Here is a 22,829-nt window from a genome sequence, read left to right as displayed (position 1 = left end):
ACTAAACTATTGTTGTATGTAAAGTAAATAAGGTTTTTAAAATGTTTAAGAAGCTTCATTTAAAATTAAATTAAAATGCAAAGCCCCCCAGACTGGTGGCCAGGACCCAGGCAGCGTGAGTGCCACTGAAAATCACGCGTACCATAGGTTGCCTACCCCTGCCTTAGATTTTGCAGGATCCAGTCCTGAGTTCTCCAGCAGCCTGTGTCAATTGAAATCAAATCCAAACCAACTTGTCGCTGCTTTCGCTTCCATCTGTTTTTATTCCCCCACCTCTTCCCTTGTCATTTCCCTTCCTGGCATTTCAGTTTGATTTACTTGCCCTAGACCTGAAAGATCTCCTGAGAAGCTGTAGCTCCGACAGACGGGCTGGGCTTGCTGCAGAAACTGCTGGGTGAGGGTCTTTGGCTTGCATTAAAATCTATGAATTTACTCCCCCCCCCCCCCTTTTTTAAATTATTATTATTCCTGCTGCCTGAGCCTGACTCCTGCGATGTCGAGGAAGTGCCTGGCCTCGCTCCCTAGCCGAAAGTCCCAACGCCCCTGGGCCCTGCAGGGGGAAAGGCCAGAGGAGAGCGAGGGGGTGATTAGACCCCCCAGCCCTGCCCGGCGTGGTGCAGCCAGGGGAGCAGCCCGCGCCCCGGGAAGCCGTGTCCTTCCCCCGGGGTCGGGCTGGGGGCGTGGGGGGAAGTTTAGGGTTAGGCACCTCCTGCGGCCAATCGCACGGAGCGGGTGACTTGGTGCCTCCATCCAGGGGCTGCGGCAGGAACTACAGCGCGGAGCCCGGCCTCCTGCGGGGGAGGAGCGGAGCGGAGCGGAGCGGCCGGTCCCGTCGGGAGGGCTCCCCGCGGCTCAGAGCCCCGCTCCCCCCCGGCATGGCGAGCCCCCCCGCCCGCGCGGCACGGGGACCCTTTAAGGGGAGGGGGCAGGGGCTGGGCGGCTTGGCGCGGGGGTGACTCCGCTCCCCTCCGGCCACCGCTCGCGGCTCGCCAGTCCCCGGGCTCGGAGCGACGATGGTGCAGCTCGCCTGGGCTTGCCTGGTGCAAAGCTGCCTCCTCCTGCTGGCCCGGGCCCGAGCCCGCCCGAGCCGGAGCCCCTCCAGCCGGGACCCTGCCGCCAGCTGCGAGCTCCACCGGAAAGTAAGTGCCCGGCACGGCTCCGTCCTGGGGCAAGCCCCGGCTGCAGGGCAGGGCAGGGCAGGGCTGGGGGGGATTTTCCCCTGCCCGGCCGCGAACTCCGGGCTGCCCGCGGCTGGGAGAGTCCAGGCGTGGCGGGGACCCGCCCTGCTCCCCTGGTAGCCGCCCGGCGTGGGACATCTCCCCATGTGGGAGAGCGGCAGGCAGCCGCCTGTGCCGCTTGCCTCCCTCCCCGGCTGGTTTGTGGGATGCAGTTTGGGGGCTTTGCCCGCGCCCAGCGCAGGGAGAAGGGAAGTCCTGGCTGCCCCCCCCCCCCCGGCTTTCCCTGCCCTGCCTTCGGGGATCTGTGGGGTCCCCCCCCTTCCAGCTCAGCTCTTGGGCTCGGAGACACGCCGGAGCAGGGGAGAACATCCTCCCAGAGACAGGAGGGGGGAAGGAGCCGGGCACGATGAGGAGTAAATAGTGAAGTGATGGGATTTCCAGTGTCCGTAATGAGACCCAGCCAGGGGAGATAAGGAAGAGTGAAGAGCGCCAGGCTGCTGTTTGTGTGGGTCCTGCCGTGTTTACTTTCTGCAGTTCTGATTCCCTTTGCCAATCACTCCAGTTCCAGCCCACCCCTCCCTTTGCAGCCTGCTGGTGATCCGAAGTGTTCTCCAAACATGACCCTGTTTGTTCTAGCTCCTGATCCCGGTAACGCCACCAGTGTTTGCTCTCTCTGCACAACCTGATTTGAATTAAACTGTCTCCTTCGATCTCCACTTAAGCTCCTTTTGTGAAATCCTGCAAATTCATCTAGCGAGGTCCATAGACTGGGCTGGACTTTTAAAGTTGGAATGAAAGGGTGCAAAAGGCAGGCAAACGGCCTCACTAGCAGAGCGAAGTGTGAACATGTTGAAAACTGTCCTAAGCCTGCTCTGTAGATGACCCTTTTAGCTTAACTTGAAGATGGAACCTTTTAACTTGAAAATGGTAACAGACCATAGATCCAAACCAAGAGTCAAACCTTGTGCCTCACATTTATTGCTTGAGAATATCTGACTGGTTTTTTAAATGACCACGTGATTCAGTTTTCCATAGATTCCTTGACAGTATGGAAAATTTACAGAAGACTTGTTCTTTTGTCTGTTTCCAGTCCTCTTAGGCATGGCATACCAAGTTTTATTAAGGTACCCATAATGTATTATTCCCTCATGGAAATCTTGCTGTGGTGCTCTCTTTTAATAAGAACTGCTGCAAGAAATGTGTAACTAAAACCAGTTTCTCATAAAGTAGCCACAAGCAGTTTTTTCTTAGCACTCGGAAAGAGTTCTGGTGAGAGCAGCTCGTAATATAGAAGAAAGGTGAAATCAGAGCACGGAAGGATTAAATGCCTACTGTGAACATCATGTGCAAACAGAGAATTGATGGTAATGGACATAATACACTTTTTAGTTTAATTAATGAAGGATGACCTCATTCTGGGCCTGCCTGGTATGGTATAGTTAAGCCTTGCTAGGATGGTTGCCTGGAGACAAACTAATAGTACGACTTGGCACTTATATAGTGTGTTACATGGTCAAAGACCTGTACGAACATTAAAAAATGAATCCATACCCAGGGGAGGTAGCTATGGAATATTATGCCCATTTTATGGATGGGGAGAATGAGAGAGATTAAAGTGACTTGCTCCAACCCACAGAGTGGCCCAGCTTTCTGCAAGGGTATGTGCCCCACGTGTGAAGTGCCTGTTGTGTGTGCAAATCAGGGATGTGTCCCTAGGAATGGGCATGCACAAATCCCAAACTTCACATCCACAGTGCTTGTTGGCACACACGAGTCAGGCACAAGAAAAGGGTGAGCGCAGACTTGGGAGAAATGGGACTGTTCTCCTGCTTCAGGCGGCAAGTCACTCCCGTGAAACAGATGGGAGTTTCTAGTGTGCAGTGTTGTTGTAGCTGTGCTGGTCCCAGGGTATAAGAGAGACAAGGTGGGTGAGGTAATATCCTTTATTAGACCAGCTTCTGTTGATGAGGGAGACAAGCTTTCAAGCTCCACAGAGCTCTTCTTCATGTCTGGAGTTATTAGTGTCCTACAACGCAGCTTAGCTCCAAGCTGTGAGTGTAGTTTTGAGGCGGGCTGGGGGTGCATTGATTTCCCCCCCGCCCCCCACTGCAAGTCTTGGTCAGGCACGGAATTTGCCCCCCTTTCCTCCCACGCACAGCTCTGTTGGCTTAACTGCAGCTGCCCCCGCCTCCCAAATATAGAAGTCAAACTATGCCTATGCGCCAAGCACCACCTGAATCTGAATCTACTTTCATAGTTTGTTTTACCTTTAGTAAAGAACTTCTCAGTGTCGTGGCTTCCTGCTGGCTTTTGCCAAGACTTGTCACTTCTGCCAAGGCGGTCCGTTACTTTGGCACGCTGTTTGCCAGAATTGCTATCTGGTTGTGTTTTTGTTACTTTTTATTTTTTATGAGGATAGATTTTTGGCGTATCGCTCAACCCCCGAGCTGGACGGTTGACAACCATGCTAATTAGCAAGCTAGTAGCATACACTTTTGTTATTATTGACCTGTTTGAGGCCATCTCTACACGATTGAATTTGACTGTCTGAACATGATTGTTCCCAGTCATATTAGCTGATCCATGGTGAGCATGATTAAGCAGCAAGTGAGGATGAGGACAAAACATGACGAACAAAAGTATAAGGCCAAGATTTTCAGAAGTGACTAGTGATTTTTGGACGCCTCAGTTTTTGGGTGCCCAATTTGAAACACTTCAAAGGGGCCTGACTTTCCAAAAGTGCTGAGTACCCACCCTCCGAAAATCAGATGCTTTTAAGGTGTCTCAATTTCGGCATGCAAAAAATTAAGGCACTCAAAATCATTGGTCACTTTCGGAAACCTTAGCCATTCTTTCTCTAGTTCATTAAGAAGTGTTGCAGTGTGTTGGATTCAGTGCATGGCTTAGAGGTAACCTGACCTGTTCTCATGTACCTGAGAAGATGCTCGACATGGTTTGCCCCATCTAGGCTCACTCCTAATGTTTAGCCCTGCGTTAGCTAACATGATTGCAGCCAACCATGTTCAGACACAGCAAATGTCATAGCGTAGAGCAGACCTGAAAGGAGCTAGGGTCCGTCGAAGTGCAGGTCTCCTATACTTAGGGAGGTGACAAATCCACAATTGGCTCATCTCTGTGCACAATACACCCTTGGTTTTACAATGATTTAGGGATCCTGTGGGAGGATTTAGCAGCTGACCAGTGGGATCAGGTTGGAGACCCCTGTTATCAGGAGCTGTGTGAAGGTTTGGTAGCTGGGAGAAGACGACCAGGGATAACTTTTTATTGCTCTATCCACTTGTGAGCTTCTCTCCCACGCGCTGGCCGCAGGGAAACCTACCTGCAGCCCACCTGTCTCCTACTGGCTCCTGCTGAACTGTCCATACACCAGGCAGCAGTTGAGTCTGGGGCTTTCCCAGTCGGAATCAATCAGGAATCGGGGCTTTGGAGCACCACAGACGTGACTGTGTGTCACGCTACAGGCAGCTTATCGGAGATGCCAGAGCGGGCCTAGCACAGACGGCGCTCAACCCCTGCCAAGGTGGAAGGCAGTTTGCCAGCCAGTCAATTTATTACTGGAGCCAGGATGTAAACCAGATTTCAGTGTAATCAGTGGCGGCACCCTCATAAAACTGGGTCATGTCTGGAGAGCAGGTGCCAGACCGGGCTCGGCTCCCTTCAGAGCGTGGGGCGTAGAAGCCAGGGGCTTGTGTGAATTTGTAGCAAGGACTTTAAAAAAACAAAAAAGTTTTGGGGCATTTGTAAACTTTGACAGAAAAAATTGTATTTATGGAAAACCGCAAACCTCCGGTTGAAAACCCCAACGTGTTTTCACCAGCAGTTGATGCAACAAGACTTTTACCCTTTGTCAAGAAAACCTGAGGTGAAATGTGTTAATGATGTCTCATTATCTCCTGATTACTATGCCATTAAAATGTGAGACCGCCTGTAGTTTTCCATATTGGCAGTCTGCTTCCTCAGGTCATTAGGACAGTGGGAGAAATGACACTATTCAATGATAGATTTTATTTTCAGGTCGTATAAATAGGAGTATCAAGCTATTTTCAAAGGGGTGTTGTGTATAAAGGAAACACACTCTTGAAATGCCACACGAACACTTCTAACTCCATCTCTCTCTCTCTCTTTTTTTTTTTTTTTTTTAACAACATTCCCCATTGTGCCTGAAGAGGATAAAGTTTTTTTTTTTTTTAAATTCCAGTTCCTCAAATTATGGGATGTGCTTTTTCTTACCTCCCTAAATTGCTTTTACACCTGCCTTCCTCTGTGACTCCCAAACCTTCCATCCTGATGCAAGTGTGTGTATTCAGTGTCGGAAAGAGATAAGTTGCTGTTTGAGGGAATTGGCAAACAATAATTCTTCAAAAAAACAACAAGGAGTCCTTGTGGAAAACTAACACGGTTACCACTCTGAAATAATTCTTTAGAGAGCTTTCTTGTCAAAGCTCCATGTTATAGCTAAAACTGCAGCCAATAGTTCTCCCCAAATCCTGAATTTTTGGCACAGTAGAAACCATTCTGTTTTCCTAGGGGGGAAAAGCTTTTAAAAGAATTAATTTGCAAGAGTGTCTTCTGTGAACATTTAGGGTTTTCCTCATTCACGAACGAACTCTTTTGATCTGGTAGTGTATTTTGCTAAATGTTGATGCACGTTTATGTGTTTATGCCAGCACCCAGGGATTAGCAGTTGTAACTTTTTACTAGTGTATGGAGCATTGTTCATGATAAATGGGCCAATTAATCTAAATGGCTAACTTTCCCCCATTATATTTGCTTCAAAAGAGCATACGCAGTTTGTCCCTTTATGTTCTCTCATCCGTCTGCTGTAAATTCTGGCTTTTCGTTTGAAAACTGATTTTTATTTTTCCTCTCTGGTGAAAAAAGATACTGAATTTGGATTCTTTTAATAGTTGTATGCAATGCAGTCCTTTTCCCCAGGCAAACACCATTAAACTAGATTTAGGATATTAAGTATGTCAGTAATTTAAAGGGGGGAAAATTAAGAGAATATTATTAATAATGTATTTAACATTTGCATATAGGTGCAGGGGGCACTTCATTCACTAGTCTCTAAGGTGCCACAAGTACTCCTGTTCTTTTTGCGGATACAGACTAACACGGCTGCTACTCTGAAACCTGTATAAAGACATAGGCCCCGATCCTCAAAAGTCGTTAGGCGCCTAAATACCTTTTGAGGATCAGAGCCACAATCCCTGCTTTGAATAGAATCCTAGAATATCAGGGTTGGAAGGGACCTTAAGAGGTCATCTAGTCCAACCCCCTGCTCAAAGCAGGTTAGCTACAAGCTAAGTGGAATGGGACAAGATGGGACACTGAAAGAGATAAGCAGCAGACAAAGGGGATAGAAGGAGTGCAAAAATCACATGCAGAGTAAGATTTTGGGGCTGCTTGAGGGATGTATTCCTAGTTTTGTATTACAGCACTTAAAAAAAGAGCAAGACTATGGCAGTAAATTCAAAGAGGCCGTGTGGTGCAGCAGATTGGCCACTGGACTGGGACGCAGATGACCCGGATTCTGTTTCTGGCTCTGAATTATTATGGTGACAGAGGCCCTAACTGAGACTGGAGCCACTGTAGGTTCACATAGTGACATTCCCTGCCCTGAAGAATGTACAGTCTAAATATGCGAGACAGGCACAGAATGGGAGGAAAGATCAGAGGTGATGTGGCTTGCCAAAGGTCACAGAGCAGGTCACAAACAGAGTTGTGACTAGAACTCAGCACTTTTGATCCCCAGTTCAGTTCTGTACCCACTGCACCACACTGCCAGTGACGAGTCCTTTCCTTGTGGATTTTCTATATTCTCGCTCGTTTGTCACCAGCTTTCTGGTAACCAGGTGCCCAGTGTAATTCCACTGGAGATCTTTGTTTCTTCCCCTTACTTAGTTGCATTATTTATTTTCTGTATCTTTGTAGTGTTTTACTGCAACCAATACAAGGTTCCAATGGTTTTGAAATAACTGTTGGGGAGGGAAATTACAGTATCCCTGATAGATGTGTTACAATAAAATACTTTGTGTGGATGTCATATAAACCTTCCTGTTTGGCAGGTTTTCACTCTGATCTACCAACGGATCTTTGTCAGCACATGAAACGATATATGTCAACTGACAAATGAAGTAGGAGGTGTATAGTTGAGGACTGAATGTTATGTCCTGTTATGGTCCCGTAAATGCTGCTTGTGGCCTCCTGGAAAAGCATGCCGGCAATTGCAGCAAAACCTTTCGCTGTCGGTTTAAAATAGCTTGAATTTGGGGGTTGTTCTATTTCATGATGTCTCAAAAATAAATCCATGAAAAAGCTGTTGGAAACACCCCTTAGCAAGAGCATTTGGCACCTCTGTGCTGTTAAAACAAATAAAAGGAAGTCAAGGTGCACACAGTATTGTAAAATTATCTAAAGGTAACTGGATCAGCAAATCTGGGGAGACAGCTTGGCCTAGTGGTGAGGGCACAGGATTCTGTTCCTAGTCCTGCTAGCGACTGTGATTTGGCCTTAAGCAAGTCACTTTGCCTCCCCATTTCCCTCAAACGCTTTTCTGTCTTTTTGGGCTCTTTGCGGTTGGGACATATTATCTCCTACGATATGTGTGCAGTGCCTAGGACAGTAGGGTTCTGATCTCTGCTGGGGCCTATCAAGCTATGGTCTTTATCTGGCCCTCACCACTGTCGTATCCGAGCACCTCACAGTCTTGAAAGTATCCGCACAACAACTCCGAGGGAGGGTAGTGCTACTATGCCCATTTTACTGATGGGAACTTAGGCAGCCTGCAAACTGAGCAACCTAGATCTCCCAGATCCTAGGCTTGTGTCCTGACCACTGGACCATCCTTCCTCTTCTCCTTCTGGCATCTAGGCACGGTCACAATATACATAATAAATTGAGTAAAATACATTGAAATTAGCAGAGTTGCATGGCCCGCTTTGCATCTCTCTGGCAGTGTCAAAGGGACGTAAACTACAATGCCCACTTTAAGGCCCCTTTCTGCTGCTGGAGCAGTGTAAAATGACCTTAGTGGAATCAGACCCAATGGCTTTATCTACTAAATGTTCTTGAAATGAGGTGAGCGAGAGAGGCTGCCAACTATTGCATAGCGCTGGGAGGGTGAGCAAGAGTCACCACTGTTCCTGTGTTATCTCACAGCCACTTAGCACTTTGTCGAACTGCTCCCCTTTTACTGGGGGGGGGGGAAAGGGGGGGGGAAGGAGGGATGTTTGCTTGCTTGCTTTTATCTCTAAACTACATGGAAAAAATACCTAACAATAGAAGAGCTGCACAAGGGCAAGTTAGGATCAGTGCGTGATACGCACAGGGTGGAGTTTTCAAAGGCACTCGGCTTGGCTGTGTACTCCTCCAAGTCCAGGGTGGCAGAATCAGGCCAATGCAGAATGCATTTGAAAGTCTCACCCACAATTATCATCTCAGGTGCTGGGTGGCTGAGCACCTCACACTCTGGAATGTATTTACTCTCTCAGCATCTGGGGGGCAGGCCAGGGCTGTTATCCCCATTGTACAGATAGGGAGCTGAGGTACATGGGGACTAGGTGACATACCTAAGGTCTCACAGGAAGCCTGTGGCACAGCAGGGACCTGAGCCAAGGTCTCCCCCATCTCAGGCTAGTGCTTTAACCACTAGTCCCTCCTTCCTCTTGAATCACTGCCACCTCGTTCTCTCAATCTGTGCTGAGTAGAGTCCTGGCACAATTAAGGAACTGTCCCTACCTTACTGGACACCTACTAACCAGAGGCCTATAACAAAGCTGTAGATTTGGGGGCGGGAAGAGTGGGTGGAAGGAACATGAGGGATCTCCAGAGGCAGTTCCTTGGGTGAGCTGCCCAACCTCCCCTGAACACCTTCAGTGGCTGGAAAGGGAGAGGCTGCTGGGGAAATGGGCATAAGTAATAACCCCTGCTTTCCTAGGAGAGTGGGGGTGTCAAATGCTTTGAACCCCGGCACCACCTGCTGGCAGAAGATACAACTTCCTGCAGCTACCTCTACAACTCTGCTTTGGCCAGCGGGATCGATTATGTTCAAGAGTTGGGCTCCTGTCCACAGCTGACTCTGTTGTGCAGTACTAAGGGTGTGCTTTCCCGCCACATATGCCGTCCTTCCAAAGAGCTGGTAAATGGAGGCCCATTCTGCCCAGAGCTAATGCCTGTTCCTGTGGGAATTAAAGATCCCATAATAGTTTTCAGAGAGAAGTGTGGAGGCCCAGCCTGCCCTCATTAGTAATGATTCTGGCTGCTGTTTAGTGCACAGAAATGTCTGTAATAACATCCAAGTACTCTTTAGGCACCGAGATCCCATCTGAGACTGGGTGACAGTCATTGCTGAGTGCGTAACCTGGGCTGTCTTCTCCAACACAGTACACTGTACTTACAGATTGCAAGCTCTTTGGGGCAGAGACTGTCATTCGCTCTATGTCTGTACAGAGCCTAGCATGGTGGGGCCCTGATCTGTTTGGCCTGTAGATGCTACTGCAAAATAATTCTTTGATAATAATAATTAATAATAATAATAAATGTACTTTCAGTAACTATTGAATTGCTTTCTAAAGGACTGCCCGGAGTATGAGAGTATTATGGCAATTACTCTTCTGGTGAGTTTGTTTATAATCCTGGCTGAACCTCACTGTCACCCTTTATGTTCCAGCCAGATAAAGCTCGGCTCTTTGCATGTTGGCTTGAGAACTTCCAGCAGCTTTTGTTCGGTAAATCAGTTGAGCCAATGAAATTTTAAGCTAGCCAGGGGCAACTCGTTCCCTAAGATTCCTTTTAGCTTTGGCTCCGCCTGGACATTGCCTGTCACATACAAGCTCAGGCCTGTTTAAAGCAAAGGATGCCCTTTCAACTCCATCCATAGCGAGGGCTGCTCTCCCGTCGTTTTGTTTGCTTGCGGCTAGTAAGTGACACCACTTGTCACTCCTCCTCTCTGGCTTCCATTTGTCTCCATTTGTTTTCTTGCCACATTAACGTCTCCCTTGCATTTTCCCTAATAACTGGTTTAGTCACCTATAAAATTAAAATGCTGGTAAATAAAAGGATCTTACACTCTTTAAAGAGACCTCGTCAACTTGAAAATCACATTGATTTTCATGGGAGTGGCTGGTGTTCTGCGCTCTGGAAAATCAGGCCATGTATTTTAATGCCTAAATGTAGGCACCCATTTAAAAAAAAAAAAAAAAAATCTTGCCCTCGAAGTTTAGGCCCATGGTGCGTGCTTTGGAAAATCCCCCTACCTCTGAAGTCAACAGTAAAAACTCTCATAGACTTCAGTGGGAGAAGGGTTAAATCAACAATGAGCGCTCTGGCAAGTCGCACCCAGAGTGTCCTATTCTTAATGAAGGTTAAGACTGTGCAGAAGTCGATGACGCTCTGCCTGGGGAAAGCCTCTGTCCTTACCACAGGTGAGTAGCCCATTTGTAAAGATTTCATATCCTGGATGAGTGGATTCTCATTAAGTCAAAAATAAAATAAATCAAAATGACTGTAAAAGCCCTGGGAAATGAAGCATCAGCAGTGCAGCAAACACCCAGTCAACACTTACTCCAAACCAAACCTCCCCTGCTACAGAATCACATTCCCTTGCCCAGGAAGTTGATGGAGGAAGATGATGTCTGTCTGTATCTGTACGAGTTTTTTCATGAAGTACTCCTGTTCTTTTTGCCCAGGAAGGTCTCCCGTAACCATTTGGGGGATGGGGGAGATCTTCTAAGGCACCGATAGCAGTTAGGTGCCTGTCTCCATAGAAAGAGCGTGGAAGTTTGGTGCCCAACTGCCATTTGTGCTTTTGAAAATCTCCTTGTTGGTCTTCCAGGCTTACTTCTACACAGTTCTCTCTCCTGATATTTAAACATTTGGGGCTAGAGTCTCCTCGCACAAAAATCGGCTCTGGAAACACAGAGAGACCTTACAGTGGGAGGGACTTAGTGTAAAGGAAAATTCAGTGCTTGTACCATCAAACTTCCCTCAGATTCATTTTAAAATGACCTCCCTTACTAATGTTCTTAGTTCCTTTCTGTCTCCTGGCGCAGCTTTTCCTCCAGCTTTGCTCGACTTTCTCTTTCCTTTGTCTGTTTTGTTTTCTCTGTTTAATTGCCATTAGCGTTATGTTTCTCTTCCTAAGCCCAATCTTCTTTATCTCCCCTTTCTAGTCACGGCACTTACCTCACTTAGGTCTCGATTCATCAAACCATCCTAATTCAGCAAAGCACTAACCCATGTGCTTAATTTAAAGCCTGTGCTTAAGGGTACATCTATACTTATCTCCGGGTTCGGCGGTAAGCAATCGATCTTCTGGGATCGATTTATCGCGTCTTGTCTAGACGCGATAAATCGATCCCGGAAGTGCTCGCCGTCGATGCCGGTACTCCTGCTCCGCGAGAGGAGTACGCGGAGTCGACGGGGGAGCCTGCCTGCCGCGTGTGGACCCGCGGTAAGTACCTTGTAGTTCGAACTAAGGTACTTCAACTTCAACTATGTTATTCACGTAGCTGAAGTTGCGTATCTTAGTTCGAACTGGGGGGTTAGTGTGGACCAGCCTTAAGTTTCGTTAAAGTCGTTGGACCTTAAGCACATGGATTCAAAAAAACTTCCCTATTCAGGAAGGGGTCATGGACATGTGCCTACTAAAGTCAGGGCAAGTGCTAAATTGGGCTTTGCTTCATGTCTATTTTCACTCTTCTGTTAGTTATTACATATTTCTGTCCCTTCCCTATGTCAAACCTCTCATAGAATATCAGAGTTGGAAGAGACCTCAGGAGGTCATCTAGTCCAACCCCCTGCTCAAAGCAGGACCAACACCAACTCTCCTGTCTCTATTAAACCATCCTCTCCATCTTCCCCCCTCTACTTTCTCTGCTTGCTTTTTCCTCATTCATGCTCTTTTCCACTTTCTTTTTCCATAGTCACTTCCTCACATTCTTTTCATGTCCCTGCCCTCTCCTTCCTCTTTTCCCCATCTAGCATCGCATGGTCTGTTGTATTTTTCTAGCCTCTACTTTCAGGCCAGTAGGACCCTTTTGCTCTTGTTTAGCTTCCTGCAGGATGAGGGAGTGGAGGATAGAGAAATCCCAACATGACAGAAAATGCTAATTCAGTGATAGAGCGGGTTTTGTGGCATGTGTGTCAGTAACATATTCCAATGTGCCATGCCAGCTGTGGGAGGCACCTTTCACTTCTTCGGCATGCATGTAACTTTGCCTCAGACGCTGCAGTCCTCACTTGATTTGGAGACCCAGTCTCTGGGTGACAGTGAAGTGGACTTGCTGGAGTTTTCAGCTGAGGAGTGCTGTGATCTGGAGCTGTGTTTGATAGAGAACACTCTCAGAAAACATTGTCTGGGATGAGCCACTGTGGAATTATCTTTCAGATTAACCCTTCTGGCCCTAGGTTTCCACTAGAAAGGCATAGGCAATGTGTTTCCAATAAGTCTTCTAAGGAGCCTGTTCTGCATTTACCAGCCAGAGCAAGGCATCTAACCTCAACATCCAAGCACACTTAAATCTAACCCCAGCTCTGGGGCAATCTTTTGGCTGAAAGCTGACCGTATGTTTGAACTCAGTGTCTGGATGCCCCTGTTGGAGCCAGACATTCGATAGCCAGATCTTCCTGCCGGGCAGGGATGGGGTGCAGATCCCAGATGTTTTGTGCTTCTCTGCTTGTGGGCCGTCAGGAGCAGCCGCTCTGCCTGCAGATTGCCTCTTACAGCAGCGCTGACCCCATTGTGTACTCTGATTGTAGATTACCTGGGCCCGCTCATCAGTGGGTGTGAACTGGTGTAGTTTCTTTGAGTGAAGCCGTTGAAGATGTGGTAACTCCATATATATTTATTGTCATGCCATAGACCACTCAAAGGCTTGATACAACATTACCCTCTAGGATTCTTTGAGATGTTCTGGTCAGTTCCAGGGGAACACTTTAAATCATTCTCTATTAAAACAAACAAACCGTGAAGTCTGAGAGCCAGACACTGAAATCTAAGCCACCACAGGGCAGGATCTTTTCAGAACTAGTTCTAAGGTTTGTTGCTACTAAAGTAACAAAGCTGTGCTGTTAGGACTTTGAAGGCATTTGAAAACAACATTAAAAAAGAAATATAAACATTTTTCTCTATTTCAAAAAACATTTATTGGAACTGTGGGCCAGGTCTGGCTCTCAAGCAGCATTCTAGCTTCCTCTTTTGTCTTCTAACGTAATTGCCTTTTTCTCCCAAAGCTGTGCTGAAGTAGGTTACGCCGAGGGGTCGGGAACGGGCATCAGCCACCTGTGCGGCCTGTGTTTCCAAATTATTATCTGAGTCTGTTCCTTATCCACCTGCCTGTTACTTTTCATGTTACATGCTGACTCAGAGGCTCTCCAAGGATGTGCAGCTTGGCAAGCGCATTCCCTCACCAAACATATTTGCATCACAAAAAGCTGTGTCCAGGCTGTTTCCTGGATGAAAGTTGTCTGTCTCCAGGCATGTTTCCTTTTTCCTGGAGGGCCTCAGAAATAATCCATGGCCGCTAAAACCACGGGCTTTTCCTGGTGGAGAGGTTGAAGGGTGGAGATAGTGGCAGCGAATCGACTTCACCAAAACAATGGCCGCATTTGCCCCACTCCACGGCTGGGGTGCAAGTGCCTTCCACGGAGGTTGGCTAACTTCGATTCCCCTCCCTGTCCGGTATCTGCAGGCAGTGATGTCATCAAGGGCAGGGCTGAAGTCTCCGTTGCTTGGGTTTTTCTGTGAGATGGAGAGGCCAGAGCCACTAGTTTTATTTTTAAAAAATAATGAAAATGGGGTTCGTGTTTAAAAAAAGAGAGAAAATCCCAGTAAGATGGGGGGCGGGGTGTGTGTGGATTTTACTACCAAAGGAGTCTCACAAGCTGAAAAAACAACCATGGTCCCAAAAGCATTGCAGGTCCCCTGTTGTTAATAGTGCCTAGCTCTGATCATCAGTAGGTCTCAAAGCACTTCGCAAAGGAGGTCTGTCTCATCATCCTCATTTAACAGACAGGGAAACTGAGGCATGGAGCGGTGAGGTGACTCCCCCCAGCTGGGCAGAGCCAGGAATAGAACCCAGGTCTCCTAAGTCCCCGCCCCCATGCTCTATGCACCAGGCAACACTGCCTTCCTTTAAAGAGAGACCATTCCCGTGGGCACCGAGAGTACCTCTACCGGCCAGCAATGTCATGTGCCCATTGTATTCAGGGTACAGACTTGCCAGATCCTATTAAAACAATGTAACTATTTATAGCATATGTCACTTGCCGTGGATATTTCCCTCCTCTCCCCCGCTGTGTGATTTGCTCCCCATGCCCCTCTCCCCTCCCCTCCAGCCTGCAGGCCATTGTTCGTTTACTCGGCTGTGTTTCTCTCCCCTTCAGCAAAGCGAGCTTAACTCTTTCCTGTGGACTATAAAGAGAGACCCCCCATCTTACTTTTTTGGCACCATCCATGTCCCGTACACCCGGGTCTGGGATTTCATCCCCGAGAACTCCAAGAAGGCCTTCCAGCACAGCCACATTGTTTACTTTGAACTGGACCTCACGGACCCCTACACCATCTCCGCACTCACCAGCTGCCAGCTGCTGCCGCAGGGCGAGAACCTCCAGGACGTGCTCCCCCGGGACATCTACCGCCGGCTCAAGCGCCACCTGGAGTACGTCAAGCTCATGATGCCTTCGTGGATGACTCCGGACCAGCGGGGCAAAGGGCTCTATGCTGACTATCTCTTCAACGCCATCGCTGGGAACTGGGAGCGGAAGAGACCTGTCTGGGTGATGTTGATGGTGAATTCTCTGACTGAGGTGGACATTAAGTCGCGTGGTGTCCCTGTCCTGGATCTCTACCTGGCCCAGGAAGCCGAGCGCCTGAGGAAGCAGACCGGGGCTGTGGAGAAAGTGGAGGAACAATGCCATCCACTGAATGGGCTGAATTTTTCCCAGGTAAGAGGAAAATGGTGTTTGATGTGGAGTGACTGACTCTTAGGCTGTATAATAAGGACAAATATTTGAATACAGGGGCTCTCTACTGGAGAACCTGTGAACACAGATCTGGGCGGCGCAGCGCTAGAGGGAAGGAGTGGCCAGGCAGGCACACGCTCCAGCCAGTGCAGTTACTATGATATTCCTTGCCTTCTCTCCCCAGGGTCCCTGTGTGGGACTCGTCCTGTCCCCTCCCTGCACGTATCGGGGAGCCTAGTACCAATGTGGGTGAAAAACTCCCATCCCGTCCCTCCTCGGAGCATGGAGGTGAGGGCTCCTGGCAACTTCTCTCTTCCCGCCCTCCCTCTCTCCCCCCCCCCCTCCAGGGCTGGGCACAAGGAGGCTCTAAATCGCTTGATGCATACCCCATAGGCACCACACTATTAACCCCTTCCTTGCTGAGAACTGGCCATTTTGTCTAATCTCTGAGCAATATTCAATTCATGATAGGACTTCACCTATGGCCCCAGAGATGGGGACTTTGTCTGATTGCATCCTTTGTCTCTCCTCTATGCACTGCACTGGTCAAGGTGACGTGCAATGGGGTAAAATCAGTTTGTGCCCTTTCTTTGCCACTTTATGGTGAACGAAGAAGGCTGAAAAGTTTGGGGGTGAAGTCAATGGGCATTTCACCATTGACTTCAGTGGGACCAGGATTTCACCCTGAGTATATCCACCCTCCAAAGAAAGTATGTTTTTGCTTGTTTTTTGTGTGTTTCTTCTCAAACATCCCATAAACACACAGTCTTTCCTGTTTTGTGGGAGGTTTTTCTTGGAGGGTCCAGCCGTGCGGAGTAGGTGCTCTCTCTGGGCAGAGATGTGAAATCCAGTATTGCCAGGTCTCATGATTTCATCATGGATCTCATGATATTTCTTCAAGCCCCAGCTGCTAGAATCAAGTGATTCCATGAGAACCTCAGTTTTTTCTTAGACAAACACAGTGTATTTCTATCCTGGTGGTTGCAGAGAAAAGCTTGAAAATGTGACATAAATGTGCCGTGCCGGCTCAGATGCCAGAAGACAAAGAAAAAGAAACCCAAATGTATTATTTAAAAAATAAAACCACCTCCTGTTTTTTAAGCCAGTCTCTAGATAGATATGTATTTTTGGAGGGGCCTCATGATTTTTGGACCCTTGGGCCTTAGTGATACTGTAAATCTTTAGCACAAGAGCTTTGTTCTGTTTGTTCAGGCAGCTGTGTTAATTGTGTGTTAATTACAAATCTTGGTTTTAACAGGCTGACTAGAAATCACTCCTCCTCTAATCATGTGTCACTTGAATGGGGACGGAGGTATTATGATCCTATTAGTGCTGCAGTTATCCATATAGTCTTCCAGGGGAAAAAGAAAGAAAGAAAGAAAGAAAGAAAAACCCACCACCACCACCACATCTTTGTACATGACAGGAAAGCAAATAAGGGCCCACCCCCACTTTTTTTTCTTTGCAGGTGATTTTTATTACTTTAATGGAATTCAGGCAGGTCAGAGAGACATGATTTACCCACACAGAAGCCTTGCTAGTTTGTTCATATTGTATTACGCTCCTGTGCAGTCTGTGTTTTATAACCCCCGTTGCTGTTCTCTACTATTTTTATTGCTGTTTGTACGACCCTGTAATTATAACTCCCTGGGTCACCCTTAGCACCTTGCTGAAGGAGTGGTACGGTGTTAGCCTCTTGTGCCAGAGGGAGTTGTGTTTAGTCCTGCGTGTTTCCGCATTGTTGTTGTGGCACTCTGGAAGCACAGCCACCCTTTGATGATGCAGTGCTGGCTGGCTTGTTGATGGCGCTTCTGCTAAGAGCCCACCAACTCCAATTCAGCTTCCCTCCCCTAATCCTCCAGCCTCCCCCTCGCCACATCATCTCTCTTCTTCCCAGTAGTCTATGTACTAGGTTTGGCTGCTTCCTCCTATTTCCCCCCCATAGCTCCCTTCCCCAGCCTCCTTCAGCTCCCATCCAGTTAACGCCAGCGTTTCAATACCCTCCCTTCCTGATACATTCTTATTGGAGTTGCAGATTGGGCCTAGAATCGGGGATGCGGGGGATTCCTGATATGAATTGTACGTTTCTAGTCGCTGGGTCCTATGCTCTTCAGTATTCACAGAAGTCTCAGATGAACCCTTCCCCTAGGTACTGGCTTGGTATTGTAACTAAACGTCTGGGGTTGTTGTCCTCTGAGACCTCTATCTCTGACATTGCATCACCTTCACGAACTGCAAAGAGAAAACCTTGGGGTGCAAAGAAATCATTTAGCCCTCACTCTCCGAGAGGTTTTGCTCTTTGGCTGTGGTTGTTCTTCCTACTTCCTCTTAATCGTTATTTTTATGGCTCTGTCATACTGTATTTGCCAAAGGCGTCTGTTCTTTACTAACTTGGGCTGCCTTTCCTGCTTTGAAATGATACTTTTGGCTTGAACATGCTCTGTATAGCGCTTTTAGCCTTGCGGTGGTGTACTGTCTTTTTTTGTATTCCTTTTGCCTTTTCTGAGCGCTATGTAACTTCTGGAAGTGTGGAAAGACTGAAACAGTCACCACGCTTGGTCTGTCTCATTTATTTTTTTGGCCTTGACCCTTCATGCCATTTCTAACCTCATTTGTTTAAAAGTTCCCCTTTGTGGGTCTTGGTGCAATCCCCTGTAAGGATGCAAACTGCAGTCATTGCAGAATCGGGGCCTGCATTGGGGCGAGAAATGATTTGGATCCAGACGGTTAAACTTTGAGGTGTCAATCAGTGTTGGGCGTCAGTTTTTGTTGTTGTTGTTTGTTTTGGATCCATCCATCTAAAATCTACAATACCAAGCCAGAAGAAAATGCTTTTTATCCACTGGCTCCAAAGTGGTATTTTATTAATAAAACATTTGCCTTTAATTTCCAAGGTGGCAAGTTCAACTCTTGTGTCAGTTCCCACTGTACAAGATGACAATGCAAACTTACCTTTGGAGATAACAATTCAAACAAAGGATCTCAGAAAAGGCTAGATCAAGGAGCCATGCATGGCCTGAAGATAAGGAAGGAATAGTTTAGGTTAGATGTTAAGGGAATGGTCTTGACATTAAGAGAAATTGGCTGGTGGAATAATCTCCCAAGGCTGCTGATAGAGGCCCCTTCACTACGGAGACTTGAGAACAGGTTAAACAGGACACTATTTATTTGGAATGGGATGTTGTAGTGTTCCGCACCTCGGGTGTGGCTTGGAGGTGCATGTATTTTAACAACAATTCCTCCTTGATCTGATTGGAACATCAGGAAGTAGGGCTTCTCTGCACACAGACTGGAACTGAAGTAACTGAACTGGTTTAATTTACACCTGTGATTATTTCAGTGCATGTCTGTGACACAGATTCAGTTATTTTGGTTGTGATGTGTAGATAAGCCCGTAGCCTGTATGTCTAGACACAGAAGACAGGGCATTATCTGGGTGTCTCAGCAGGGAAATGGTTAAGTGTTTGTATTTATGTTGTCAGACTTAGACTTCAGGTAAGACATTATTAACTAAATTTGACAGTTTGCACCGCTGCCTCAGCGTAAGAGGAATGCAGTCACTGATTTGCAGTCTCTGCATTCAGAAGGGCTAGACGCTTCGTTTGTTTTAAATGAGAGCTTGGATTCTGTGGAAAGACTAAAATGACCAACTCTGCACATTTTGCTCTTATGCAAATTTGAACTGTTCACATCTAAAGCTGCCAGGATGACATTTGTACGTGTTCAGTTAAGAAACTAGTTTCTGACGGACTTTATTTCCTGATTAAAATTAATAATTAACTTGGCACACCAAACACTTGCCTAGTGGAAACACAGTTTTCAGAACATGTGAGACAATGATTGTGTGTCTGTGTCTCTCTCCATCTACCCCTTACATTCCCACAGAGCACCCATCACTGTCTCATCTGACCAACTCCCAATAAGACTGTAGGAGCAGATCAAGATACGGTTTTCTCTTTCTTCTCTGTCATCAGGGCTGGGCTCCACTGGGGGGTTTTGTCAGCGGAGACACCACGGGGAATGTTCGGTCAGAGACGACATGGCTCAGGCATGTTGCTCTGCAGGCACTGACATTTGGGTCATTCTGATCTCTTCTGACGATGAGTTCCAGGCTGATGGGCCAGTCAGTGGGAAAGCTCTGTCTGCTCCGTTTACAAGCCTTGCCTTGGGACTGATAGTACCCCAGGGAATGCACAGAGCCAGTGGCTGGGGTGTGTGGGTGGGTGGGTGGGGGGGGGGCATGATGGTACAAGGTGACACGGTCCCTGGGGTAATTTAGGCCTATTCCACAGACAGTTCTGAAGGCGAGGGCTGGAACTTCAGACGTGACCTGTTAATTAAAGGGCGCAAGTGATAGGAGCGGAGCATAGACGCAAAGTGCTTCCGGCAGTGCTGGGCAGTGGATGATGTGTCCTGAACCAAATGGAGGGCTTTTTAAGATCCATGCTCTCCTACTTAGGTGCATAGAATTGCAGTAATCAGTCCTGGAAGTCACTGTGGCTGCAACCGAATCCTACCCACAGAGCAGTAGTTCCTAGCCACCCAGAGGTGGGGAATAACAGGAGTGTTTGAGGGCCTGGCTGGTTGGGTGTCCAGCAGCAGGGGCACCAAGGCTGCAAACTGACTGCCCTGACAACCTGAGGGCAGACACCCTCAATAGAGGGGGGCGTTATATATGCGGCGAGTGCCTTAAAGCGCTTTCCTCTCCCCTCTCAGCATCAACTCCACCTTCCCAGCATGCAGCCTCAGCCAGGTGCTCACCCTCTGGGGGCAGATCTCCCCCCGGCCCTCGGAGAGCTGGGAGGCGGTGCTGTTTGTGTGCGGTGAAGGTGATCTAGACTCGGGTATTGTCTGCATGCTGCTGGGAGTCTAGTTCATGCCGATCCATAGCCAAGTGCACACTGTCCTGTGCCCTGATCTGCAGTAGATGCAGGTGTTGCTGGTCCTGGATTCAGAGCTGCCTTTGAGTCCAGCCTGAGGTACCACCTGTCAGGCCGCTTGTGGCCAGTGTTTCTGTGTGTACGTGGAGGGGAGGGAATGTCAGCTGAGGCTGTTGGTTCTGTGCCAGTGGGAAGCAGGAGGAAGTTGGGTTGTGACTGACCGTTGTTTAGAAAAGAAAGGGTCTTTCCCAGAACAGAGAGGAACTCCAGAGTGGAGTGGGAATCTGGATCTCTGCTCCCCATGGGACCTCACTGCCGCGAGGACCGAACAGTACAGCCACCTTCCCTCCAGCAAGATGCTGCTCTTTCTGGAGCCTCCCCAGGGCATTCCTTGTGTGCACCAGAGGGCATCGCGAGAGTGGCGTAAGGGCCTTTCTTCTCCTCCAAGATTTGACCGTGCTCCCAGCTCCTGCTGTCTCACGGAACGAGCTTGGGATCCGGACTCCCATGGCATCACCGTCTTGGCCCTGGGATGGTTTTAAATGGGATTTTACACACTGTACCATGCTGTACTGCCTGTGAGTGTGTCTGTGTGTCACATCTGCCTTCTCTCCTGGGCTCCTGTACTCAGACGTGATGTGCTTAGTAGGAAAACAGTTGGGCTGCTTTGATATTTCACTGAAGTGCTCTGAGCTGAATGGCACAGATAGCTTCTAGGTAACTTTGGTGCCATTTTCAAAAGATTTACCCACTGGGTAAATGAGAATGGAGCTTAGAATCCGATGAGGAGCATGTCAGTTGATCTAAGCCTGTGTTAGACAATATCCCAATTAGAACTTTCAGAACTCCCCCTCCCTTTGCATGAGGCTTAGCGCTATCTTTGCTAAGCGTACAAAGGTCAAATGTGAACAGACAAGTATTTGGGAGCAGCTTTCTCCAGTTGACAATGCAATTTGAAACCAGTGAGAGGCTGGCGAGGCAATCCACGCCACTTAAATCCAGTCCCGTCAACGACAGCCAAGTGTATAACGATGTTTAGGTTTGAGATTTATTGTAATCACAATCCTGTCATATAACCGTGTTAGGGCAGATTTATGTAGCCGGCCTTGTAAATTTCTCACAATCTGGTTACACTGTTCTAATAGGATTAGCAGGATTGCTACATTTGGCCAGAACTTGAATTAATTCTTGGCTGAAAACCTACTGCTTCAGGTTTGGTTTATGTAGGGCATCTGCTAAAGGCATTAAGGGAACATTCCAGTGAAGAACTTTGTTTGGGCAGCTTTTGTGTATTTCTCTGTTAACCTGTTTTGGGTTTTTTTGGAGAGTTCCCCATGTCTGTTTTTCACAGAATCTGTACTCTCAGTACACTCACTGTTACATGGCTGATTTTCATCCTGTTTGATCCTCGTCTATGTCATTTGCACTTCTTTCTTCAAAGTGCCCTAAAAGAATGAATGCGAAAAATGTTGGCACATCTTTGCATGCCATAAGAGCTGCAGAAGTTTAAACCTGCTGGTAGACATTTTGCATTGAATCCGACTGATTTTGTCAAACAAAATTCTTTGCTACCAGCAAACCTTCTTATTTTAACCCTTCCTCATGCACAGCCAACTGTTCTGTTTTTGCTGAGATGATCGCGGTCCTTGTTTGGTGTCCTCTGGGGTGAGGTTTCATAACTCAAGGGTCTCAGAATTGCAGAGACAGACGCTGTTGATGGCTATGGTTCATGGTGGGAGCAGTGTATCATTCGTCCCTGCTGAGGAGAACCCAGAGTTCTTCAGAGCCTATGCATTGCTTCGTCGCTGGCCTGTAAAGTCCCTGGAATGAGGAATGCAGCATTCGGCAGTGCTAGGTGTTCTGAACTCCTTTTAAGCAGACACGTTTCCAAGCCTATTTGGTTCAGCTGAGCAAACAGGCAAGTTCAGGACTGTGTTCAGCATGGGATACAAATCTCTGCGGTGTTGTTAGCTTGTGCGTAAGGGAATGCAGCACATTCTGTCTGTTCTGTTCCATGCTCTTCCACTGAGCTCCTCGCTTGCATTTCCAAGAGTTTGGCCTAGCCCTCAAGGAATCGTTCATATCTGGACTTTAAGTGAGGACTGATGGTATTTTCCTGTTTTCCCTTGTTTACGTGAGAAGCTCTATGAACTAAAAGACAACCATAATCCTGTACAAATGCACCACTGAACACATCAGAATTTTCTACACAACATGCTGATGAAAACTGTTTTACTGATGTCTGGGCCCAATCCTGCATCTTTAGTGCAGGTGAAACTCCCACTGACTTGAGCCTGTCTGGCCTTTGTGAGTGCTGGATTAGGTTCTTACCTGGGTGTTGCTTTTCACCTCCTTCCCATCTACACACGCAACTCTTTCACCCAAGTTTAGTGGTGCTTTCAGCCTGAGGTAACGGTTGTATCCTGGGGGTGTGGGCTGGAGTCTGGGTGCCTCTTTAACTCAGGTGGGGAACCCGCCTGCTTTGCAGTGAGGATAGACGTAAATCACTTGGGTGCTGACTCTTTTCCAATGCCTTCCCACAATCCCCTTCCCGCCCTTGTGCCCAGATAGATAGACAAGGTCTCCTACAATTCACTGGGAAAGAATCCGCTTACTGCAGCACAAAGACTGTGGGATGTACCCCCAGAAGTCCGAGCAACATCCACAGAGGAGCGCAGTGACAGTGAGGACAAAGTGATGTGGGCAGGGCTTTGCAGTGTGTCAGCTCGCACCCAGGGTAGGCTAACGTGGGTGCTCAGACCTGCGTGCCGATCACCCAAGTTAT

The 22,829-nt window shown here is 47.8% G+C and overlaps 1 protein-coding gene across 3 annotated transcripts in view; it reads left to right on the top strand.

Annotated features, from left to right (window-relative positions):
• Positions 1–815: 815 nt before the first annotated feature.
• The window catches only part of TRABD2A (TraB domain containing 2A), a 105,926-nt gene continuing 83,912 nt past the window's right edge, over positions 816–22,829 (top strand). For all 3 annotated transcript variants that reach the window (XM_054032516.1, XM_054032515.1, XM_054032517.1), the window contains exons 1-2: positions 816–1,139; positions 14,586–15,146. In XM_054032516.1, the coding sequence (XP_053888491.1) occupies positions 1,014–1,139; positions 14,586–15,146 (687 nt within the window). In that variant the 5' untranslated portion in view covers positions 816–1,013. The remainder of the gene's footprint in view (positions 1,140–14,585; positions 15,147–22,829) is intronic.

The sequence above is a fragment of the Malaclemys terrapin genome, chromosome 6 (genome assembly GCF_027887155.1).
Source record: "Malaclemys terrapin pileata isolate rMalTer1 chromosome 6, rMalTer1.hap1, whole genome shotgun sequence".
NCBI classification, from domain to species: Eukaryota; Metazoa; Chordata; order Testudines; family Emydidae; genus Malaclemys; species Malaclemys terrapin.
This window is presented reverse-complemented; position numbering and strand designations above follow the sequence as displayed.